At 41.7% G+C, this 10,555-nt stretch overlaps 1 protein-coding gene across 2 annotated transcripts in view; it reads left to right on the top strand.

Annotated features, from left to right (window-relative positions):
• The first annotated feature begins 7,707 nt into the window (after positions 1-7,707).
• The window catches only part of LOC101392973 (phosphatidylcholine transfer protein-like), a 28,147-nt gene continuing 25,299 nt past the window's right edge, over positions 7,708-10,555 (top strand). For both annotated transcript variants that reach the window (XM_087440946.1, XM_014790620.2), the window contains exon 1: positions 7,708-7,929. In XM_087440946.1, the coding sequence (XP_087297072.1) occupies positions 7,804-7,929 (126 nt within the window). In that variant the 5' untranslated portion in view covers positions 7,708-7,803. The remainder of the gene's footprint in view (positions 7,930-10,555) is intronic.

Raw genomic sequence — 10,555 nt, 5'->3', positions numbered from 1 at the left:
GACTTCCTAAGGACGTGGCAGAACCAGCTCTGCTTCAAAATCAGAAGGTTTTGCATTAGATGAGACATCCTTGGGATCAGGAGTTAAAAGTATAGAAGGAACATGAGGTGTTCCCTATAAGGATTTATTCCATTCTGTCCCCCTGGGAAAATATTAGAGGTTTTTCTATTAACAGTGTAGGCAAATTAAGGAGAAGCTCTGAGAAAATCACTTCGTAGGAAATGGTGGGGGTGGGAGAGAGGACCTGCAGGAAGTGGGGCTTTGCATCTCTCTCCCTGTCTAGATGCTTGTTAAACTGCAGATCTTCTATGTATGATCCATAAACTCTATAAATCTCTTCCTCTATGCATCCTTCTGTGACTTGCTTTCTTCATTCAATGGTGTTTTCAAGATGTATCCACGATGTACAAGTAGATTCTTTATTAATTTCAAAGATATGTAACGCATATACCACTGTTTATTTGTTTATTCTCTGCTTGGTGGATATTTATGTTGTTTCCAATTGTTCTGCCACTAAGCCACTCCTTAGGCAATATTCTCTCAGGTATGTTCAGAGAAGTGGAACTCTGGGCCAGAAAATTTTATGTGTTCTCAAATCCAAAATAGGTCTTTTCAAGTTGTTTTTCAAACTATTGTTTACACTCTGACCAGAACATTTTTCGTCAGAGCTTTTATTGCCCTGGATATTCACCAACACCTAATTTTCAAGTTTTTGCCAATTTTACATAACTGAAAAGGTATAATTTATTTTGCATTTTCCCAATTACTAAAGAAGTTGAACAACTTTTTATGTGTTTATGTGTCATTTGGGTTTTTCCACCGTTCATATGCTCAGTTGCATTATTTGGATTTTTCTTATTGATTTCTAGGAGTTTTATGTGTATCATCAATATTGATCTTTTGTCGGCTTTGTAGGTAACAAATGTCTTATACCAATCTATGTGTTGGGTTTTAATATCTTTGTAGTATGTAGTTGAACATGAATTCTTGCTTTTTAATGTAGGCAACAGTTAATCTTTTCTTTCATGGTTTGTGTTGTTTTATGCCTATAAGAAATCTTTTTATTTTAACTCAGGTTATAAAGGTTTACTGCTATATTATCTTCCAAAACTTTCAACATTTTGCCTTATACAATTAGTTCTTTTAAACATCTGGAATTTATATTTGTGTCTGATACGATATAGGAATCTCATTTTTGTATAAGGATAGTCAATTGTTCAAACACCATTTTCAAATTGTCTATTCTCTCTCACATACTAAGTTTCAATATGCATGTGGATTTGTTTCTAGATGGAAAGTTGTTTCATTGTTTTATTATTTTTTTCCCAGACCTCGGTCAATATCACACTATTTTCTCTCTTATAAATCCTAATATCTGATAAGGCAGGTTTCCTCTTTTTTGTTTCACCTGACTTTTAAAAATTGCTTTCCTACCTTTTCAATTTCTTGATTTTTACACCTTTCCCAGGAATTTTAGAATTGGTCTGTGAAGTTCCTTGAACACTCTTAATGAATTTTTACTAAAATCCCACTGGATTTATAGTTTGAATTGATAGGAATGGTCTTCTTTAAAATATTCCATATCCTAATCCATGAATATGGTATCAGTCAGGAGTAAGTAAGTAGGAAAACAAGAACTCTCGAGGTATTTTAAGCAGAAGGGAAATTGATGCAGAGAATTAATTGCTGGCTAGGTTCCTGGAATCAGTGTATATTTCTTTTGTTTTTTAGTTTTCAAATCTATGGGAGGCAAGCATTGGCTATTTTTGTTTCTTTTTTTTTTTGCATTGTAGTCAGAGAATGATATAGATTTTTTCATGTTTGTTGAAAACATCCTTTGTGGCTTACACGATTATTCATTTTAATGAATGTTTTATGAGAGTTCGCAAATAATATGTGTTCTCATGACAGTTTGCAGATAATATGTGTGTTCTTTATTGGGTATAGGGTTCTATAAACACCCTTTAGATTAAGCATATGAATTATATCCTCAAGTCCTCCATATCTTTACCAATTTTTGTCTGATTGATAAATGTATTTCCTAGAAAGAGCCTTAACATGTGCTGCTGTGGGGGCCAGCCCAGTAGCGCAGAGGTTAAGTGCATGCACTCCGCTTTGGTGGCCCAGGGTTCGCAGGTTCGGATCCCTGGTGTGCACCAACACAACGTTTGTCAAGCCATGCTTGTGTCCCATATAAAGTAGAAGAAGATGGGCACGGATGTTAGCCCAGGGCCAATCTTCCTCAGCAAAAAAGAGGAGTCTTAGCATTGGATGTTAGCTCAGGGCTGATCTTCCTTACCAAAAAAAAAAAAAAAGTTCTGCTGTGATTGTGAATTTGCTGATTTCTCCTTGTATGTACTGATGACAATTCTTCCTTACATATTTGAGATAATATTGTGAAATGAGTATAAATTTAAGCATTCAGACTTCCTGAAGAGTTGTGTTCTTTATCATTGACGCATGAACTTCTTTCTATTAATTTTTTTCTTGCCTTAAAATCTATTTTATCTGATATTTTTAGAGCCACACCAGCTTTCTTTTGTTTAGGGTTTACTTGTGTGTATTTTCCACATGTTTACCTCTACATTTTCTGAGTAATTATATTTTAGTTATGTCTCCTATGAACACATATAGCTGAGTTTTCTCAAAATTTTTATTTTGAATAATTTCAAATATGCAGAAAAGTTGAAGGAATGGGACAATAAAAATATGCCAACGCTTCACCTAAATTCATCAGTTGATAGATATTTCACAATTTGTTTCATCAGTTCACACCCTGAAGGGCATTTGGGTTGTTTCTAGTTTTTGTTATTACAAATTATGTGGCTATGAATATTTGTGCATAAGATTATGTGTGGACAAGGCTGTTGCCACCCTGATATCTGTTCCCTACATTAAACCCAGCATATATGAAGTCAAAACCAAAAACAGCCATCCCCTTCCCTGCTTCTCTAGTTTCCTTCATACGTATATATTGGTCTCTTTAACCTTTGTATGCCCCATACACACCAGGCAAATAGAAGTCACAAATTGTTAAAAGCCCAGGTGGCCTCACGCTTGGCTCACACTGAAGTTGTGCCTACTTACCAGTTTTGAGATTTATTACAGGGAAACTGATACCCACACGATATCAAGAAGCTGAGGCTCCCCAGACCCCAACTCCCCAGCTCCCTGGCGCCAGAATCCACCACCCATCACAGGGGGCAGACGACCAAGGACACCCACCTGCGGATTCCCTGATCTCACCACCCTCCTTCCTGCCAACAGCCTCACAAGGCCAAAGGAAGGCTGGTGGGGAAGCGCCAACCAGCAAGGCCACAGGCTCCCCCTCCCTGCAAGCAGCCACATTCCTCACAATCTTTAAAACCCCTTGCCTCCCATCTTTCCAGAGAGAAAATGTGAGGGCTTACCCTCTTCTCCTGGCTGACATCACTCGAAATAGAAACTCTTTCCTTGCCATAAGCCTGGAGTTCCAGTTTTCTTTGGCCCGTCTTCTGTGGTGGGTAAAAGAACCTGTGTTTGTATCCAGTAATGATATTTTTTTTCTCTTGGGTAAATACCTAGGAATGGACTGGCTAGACTGTACGGTAGGTGTATGTCTAACTTTTTCAGAAATTGTCAAACAGTTTTCCAAAGTGTTTGTATCATTTACACGCCTACCAGCAATGTATGAGAGTTCTGTTTCTTCCACTTACTTGCCAACACTTGCTTTGATCAATCTTTTTAATTTTAGTCAATCTAATAGGTGAATAGTGGTACCTCACTGTGGTTTTAATTTACTTCACCCTAATGACAGATGATGTTGAGTATCTTTTCATGTTCTTATTTGCCACCAGTATATCTTCCTTGGTGAAATGTGTGTTTAAACCTTTTGCCCATTTTTATTGGTTTGTTTGTTTTCTTATTATTGCACTCTGAGAGTTCATTCCATTAAATTTTAAAATGCACAGGAGACTAAAATTAATCAATATCTCCCATCTACCTCCTAAACAAAACTCTGACCTTGCCCACTCCTGTTTTAGGACTTTCCTGCTTGGAATTTTAGTTCTACTTCGTTCTTATATGTGTATTTGTCTATTTCCCCCCCACCCATACACCCCATCTCCTAACCTCTCCATTCTCTTCTTCTGGATCTCCACTTTGAAAAGTTTGACCTTTGCAATGTACCTTTCATGCCTCTTAATTACACTTTCACGTTTTCCATTTCTTTATATCTCTGTGCTGCTTTCTGGGGAATTTCCTCACAAGCCACCTTCTCGTTCTCTTATTTATCTTGAACTGTGGCAGGACAGCTATCTTACCTTTCTTTACGTTTCTAATTTTAATGACTATCTTTTTCATTTGTAGAAAGTCTTTTTGGTACTTTTTCAAATTCATTATCTTTTTCTTAGTGTTTTCTTCTTTTATTATGGTTTCTAACTCTCTTTTTTTTCTTTAACGATTATAAATACATATTAAATAATGATTCTCATATTGATCTGCTATCTGTAGTTCTTTGGTCCTGATTGTTCTGTTTGCACATCTGCTAACTCTTTCACATGGAGAGTTGTTTCCTCAGGGCTTTGTAACTCACACTTTTTTTTTTGCTGAGGAAGATTCACCCTCAGCTAACATCTTTTGCCAGTCTTCCTCTATTTTGCACGTGGGTCACCACCACAGCACAGCCTTGAAGGAGTGTCGTTGGTCCACGCCCGGGAACCAAACCCAGGCTGCTGAACCAGAGTGTGCCGAACTTAACCACTAGGCCACAGGACTGGCCCCTGTAACTCACTTTTGTACACGCATCTTCTGTGGGGTTATTCTCTCTTGGGTACTTCCATGTGTCCCAGTTGTGAAAGTGTCCCTGGGTTTGATTCTGGCAGGGTCGCAGGGGCTTCGATGGTCCTGAATCAGATTTTGTGTTAATTTATCTCCTTGCGGCTCCCATACGGTGCAGGTAATACGAATTTAGATCCCATCTCTGGCATAGGCTTGGGGTTTGGTTTCTTCCTGTTGTGTTTTTATATCTTTCAACCTAAAGCTTCAGGAAAAGTCTGAGCTTCCTAGAGGGGTCCACGTCTGAAAAAGACTGAGGATTTTCTGGTTTCCTTGGAATGGAAGGGATGGCTCTTGCAGGATCCAGGCTTTCTGAAGGAGTCCCCGGTTCAGCTTCTCACCATCTATGGCCCAGGCCCATGTCTACAGTACATGTGTGAGTATTAGAACCCCAGCCCTCACCACATCTGTCTGTAGGGATTTTAGGAAGCCCCAAATATAATATTCCTTTCTTCCCTACCTGTGTTCTGAGTCAATTTAGAGATAGATGCCAAAGTCAGACAGGGGAGATTAGCATTTCACCTTTACCACAATAAAGCAGTTTACAGAACAGCACTTGGGTCCTTGGCAACAACAGAATTACAACACTCTGCCTATAACCAAACTTGCTCTGCAGGCACAGGCAGCATTAGAAAATCTCAATTCTAGTAGCAGAGCCTGACCTCTTGAATTTCTGTATAACCTAGGGCAGATGAGAATGCATATTTTCTACAAGGAGACAGGTGCCAAAAAGGAGGAGCCAGAAGGGTCGATCCAGACACACCTGGTAGTCCCTGCTCCCAAACTTATCAACCATTACATCACCCCTCTTCTCCTGTGAGTGAATGAGTGTGGCCAGAAGTATTGTTCTAAAGAAGGCAGTTCCTCCACAGAGAACCATGGGTGCAGGGGATGCGGTGGGGAGTAGCCGTCCCTTCTGACGATATCCAGGAGCTTGTGTCTCCAGCTTGCACTCTCTCTTCCCTTTCTGAAATCTGAGTGTACCCTTTGTTTTCAGCTAAACACTAGATTTAAGATTATTGTTGGTATAGTTTATCCAGCATTTCCATGTTTGAGGCCAGGAGCTTCAGCTGTCATGTTGTGTGAAATTCCTCTAAAGAGTGTTTTTCACGAAGAAACAGGCAGGCCAGTTATAATAGGCAAGGCCTGAAGGAGAACAGGCCTTTCTAGACCTCTTTCCAAGCCTGTTTAGGCTTCTGAGATTGCACAAAATAACTATTTCCTCATATGATTCTTTCCTTCATTAACTATTATAGTAAAAATAGTTAATTCATAAGTTAATTATTCATAATTAATAGATAGATATTCATAATTAACAACATTCAATAGTTAATTCACAAGATAATTCAATAGTTAATAATTCATTATTATTATAGTAATAAAGTAAACATGAGTATAAATCTCAACATACCCCAGTATATACGTATTTACCTTCTGAATTTAGTAGGTAAACACACCTTTAAACACATGCAATAAATACAATTCCAATTTCCTGCTCTATATCTTACATCATGCATAATGCCATTTATACTCGCATCCTTATTTCTTGCATGATGCCATTTATACTCTTATCTTCATTAATCTGTTGCTATATAGTGATAATGGTGCTGCTTCGTCAAAGCACACCTTATAATAGGACTCCTTGAAGACACCGGAAAATACTTCATAGCCAATGGTTTTTGATGAAATTGCTTTTTGCAATTGAATTTTAGTTTAAATATAATATAGTTATTATAAAGAAGAGAAAACTTAAAAAGCATTATAAAAACAGTAGGAAAGTATGTCTCTAATCTCTTGTGCATTTAGCCTAGGAAAATACCACATCCCTCCTCCCATCCTCATAAAACAAAACAGAACCAACATTCAACTGAATAAAGACGTAACTTATCTATGCTGCTGAATCTGATCTTATTTCTCTTCTTGGAAATTGGCAGAAACAGAGTTTGCCATCAACTTTAAGGCTCTCTTTCAAGTCCAGAACGAAACATTTCAACACAGTAATGTAAAACGAGTGGACATTTTTACTGAACACTTACTTTGATAGGCATTGTGCAGACATGTTCTATGTTTCTTTTATGTAGTCCCCTCCTCCATTGTAACTGGTTGCACAATTCTTAACCCATTTTACAGATTAGGAAACATGGGTTTCCAGAGTTTATTGGCACCCACGGGGTGTTACATTTTTTTGATGTTTAAACTACTACTTTATTCAAAGTGAAGTACAGTCTGGTGGTAGGAAATACAGTAATACTCAAGGGACCTGAGGGAAGAAAAAGATCTTAGAGTTGCACAAAGATCCAAATTACGTAAGCTGCAGAAATCCTGGGTGGAGACCATGATACCTTTTAGATCATCTCTCACCCTCCAGCCTGGCAAATTACCTTGTAGATCCATTATGGTTTAGGTTCTTTAACTGTCTGTGTGCTATGGACCCCTTTGGCCTTCTGGTGAATTCCATGGACCCCCTTCTCAGAATAATGTTTTTAATGCATAACAGAAAGAATAGAAATTATATTGAAATATAGTTCTAGCATCTGACCCCTGAGATTTTCAAGCATTTCTGTCCATCTCACCTCCCAAAGCGCTCAGAGACTTTCCTTACCTTCTTCAGAGAAGGTAAAAAAGAGACATCCAAGCAGGTTTGGAAGGTGTGCGGGTGGGGAGGAGTATGACAATGGAAACATTAGCGTCTTCCTTTTCTCTTCCAAAGCCTCCCCACTTCCCTAGCGCCTCCATCTTTTCCCAGATCAAGTCCAATTTCTCTCTAGTTTTACTTCTTTTCTATCAGCCCCATCTCTTGCTCGGCCCCGCCCAGTTTTCTAGACCCGCCACTCGCTGGCTCCACCTCCCTCTAGCGTCCTCCTTCCACAGGAATCCCGCTATCTCCCCTATCACTGCTCCGTTCCCTGCCAATCACACTGGACCCTCTTGCCCCGCTTCCGAACCCAAACCGAGCCTGTTGGGCCGAGGAGCGGCGGCTGCGGCAGGATGGCCGGGGCGGCCGGAGGGTTCTCGGAGGAGCAATTCCGGGAGGCCTGCGCCGAGCTCGATCATCTCAGCTGGGAGCTGCTGGAGGAGGACCTGGACCTTCGCTTCTACCGGCTGCGGGACCAGGTAGCGGCCGGCCCGCTGGAGGACCGCGGGGCTGCCCTCCCCGCGGGGAGTGTGGGGCTGCGGCCACGGAAGTCAGGACCGGGGCGGGTCTTCTGGAGCTGGGAGGAGCGAGCGTAGGGGTGATGCACCCCGCTAACTTTCCAGGGACAGATCTAGGGGAAGTCATCTAAATTCACCCTCAGGTCTGAGGCCCGATGGGGGACGTGGCGTTTTAGGAGCTAATGATAAAATTAAAACGTGGGTCTGCTGATTCTTAGCCCCACGTGCCTGCCTGTGGGAGACATGGATTCCCCACACCACCCCACGGTGGGTGCCAATGGTGTATGTGGGGGGGAGTATCCTAGGGTTTGAATATAGGTGGGAAAGAGATTGGACTTTTCAGAGACTGGGTGTGCAGGTTGGCTAGTGTGTGTGGGCAGGAGTGTTGCCGAAAGGACCCACTATCGTCTCTAGTCATTTTAGCTACTTGCTTCTTTTGGCTGCTGCCCCTTCCTTGTAAGTTGCACTTAATAACTTTAGTCTGAAGCTTCAGGGAGAAAGCGGAGGAGGAGTGGAGTGGGTTATTAAGCAAGTCGTGGGGCGTTCTTGGAGGCCTTTGGAAGCAGGTAGCCATCTAGGTGGAAGGGTGGCATTGCACCTGAACCCTGTCATCAGTTGCTCTGTGTGGTAGTAGTTGCATGGCAAATAGGTTAAAAGTCGCCTTTAGGCAAGGTAAGTGCAATCAAGGTTTCCTGGCAGAGGACCAGAGTATTCCAGAGTTAGAGCAGGGAGGAGCTCTGAATGTCTGTGTGGACCAGGGCCATGGGGTATAAGAAGATGAACGAGAGGCGCACAGTCTAGAGCAGGCAGAATTAATTCCCTAGTGTAATTGCAATTCCTTTATGCAGAAATGGACATGTTTTCAGACAGAATCCTTTTACCTTCTCTCTGACAGTTTCATTTTCCTTATCAGCTGCATCCAGGCATTTGCCAGCTTTTGTCAGTTGGACTGCTCAGACATGTCTGACATCTGGCTGGTTCCCCTCCCTTTCTTTCCTTTATGTTTGACACTCTGGATGGCACCTCTCCTCCAGAATTGCAGTGACATCTTAACTAGTGTCGCTTCCTACTAGAGGCCTTCCACCTCTCTGATCCCTTCCATCCTACACATTACAGCCAGTCAAGCACCTGAAAGAGGCTGTGATCTTACTGCTTCCCTTTCAGTGCACTGTTGATTACAGAATTAATAATAATAACAACCATTGTAATAGCTAACACATTTCCTGCTTTCTTATGTTTGAGACACTATTTAAGTGCTTTACAGATATTGACTTAACTCAACCCTCACATCAACCCTAATGTAAGGTACTATGATTACCACCTTTGTAGCTATATGGAAAGGAAGATAGGCAAAGGTTAAGGTGATTGCTCAAGATTTGAACTGGGATCGAAACTCAGCTGTCCAGCTCCAAACAGGTGCCATAAACACGTTCCTGCATTGCCTCTGAAAGAAGGCAGGTGCTGCCAGGTGGGCTCCACTGAGCTAATTCGGTCCCAACTCACAACTCCAGCTGTATCTCCCATGACTCACCCATACATCTCCTTACAATATCATCCATGCAACCCGGACCACACCACCTCCCTCCTCACACTGGCCTGTGCTTTTTTGCTTTTGTGCCTTTTGTCCCAGAACATCTACTGCCTGTGAGCGAGACTGTGACTGGCTTTGTATTGTGTATTGTTTCCATTGTGTATTGTTCTGTAGCAGGGCCCTCCTCCTGTGGGGAGGACATGAGTGGTATTCTGAGTAGTTTTTATCTCTATGAAAAGATATGACTATACTATAAGATATGACTTATAGTGTATAACTCATGTACTTACAGTATATAAGTACTATAAGATATGACTCATTTCAACCTGTTCTGGGAATGAGGGTAGTCATGGTACATTGATGTAAATTAGAAGCACTCCCAGAGAACTTCCATAAATTTGGAGGGCCATAAGATTCCCGTATATGTGCCATCGAGCCTCAGCAGCTGGAATGGAGGCTCATTGCCCCGTGGTCACTTTGGTCTCCATCTGTAGTAAAATGTTAAGAGGCCCTATTGGGTCTGGGTAAAAGCCCTTTCCTAGGACCCTTACTGGGTTCTGGCATTATCCAGCATTATTTGCTGCCTGACCCACTTTGCTAAAGCCTCATTTTCTTTCCAGGTTGACTCCCATCCTTCACTTTCCTCCTGGAAGCGAGTTCCCTCTAATCTCCAGTCAGTCAGTCTTTTCTTCTGAATACTGCTCTGCATCAGAGGTGAATTCAGCTTGTCCCACGCTATGCCCAGACCTGCACCTGTCTCCCCTAAACCCCTTCCTTCTTGTGGACCAGTGTTGTCTAATCCACCATGCATGTTGTTGCCGTTACTTGTATCTTCTTCCACCCCCACCCCAGCCATTTTACCCACACATGTGCTTATGGCCTTGGGTCCCCGAGTAGGGGTCAGACCAGAAGACCCTGGCCTCTCTGTCAATCTTCATATGGCTTAATCTGCTTGACCATTGCCCCAGGCGTTTCCAGGTCAAGTTTCTCAGTGCAATCTTTGCCTTCTGGCTTTTTAAATTCCTCCAACTGGTATAAATAGAGTGGACTGGTTTG

Source organism: Ceratotherium simum, chromosome 16, assembly GCF_057802395.1.
Source record: "Ceratotherium simum simum isolate JZ-2026a chromosome 16, ASM5780239v1, whole genome shotgun sequence".
Lineage (NCBI taxonomy): Eukaryota > Metazoa > Chordata > Mammalia > Perissodactyla > Rhinocerotidae > Ceratotherium > Ceratotherium simum.
This window is presented reverse-complemented; position numbering and strand designations above follow the sequence as displayed.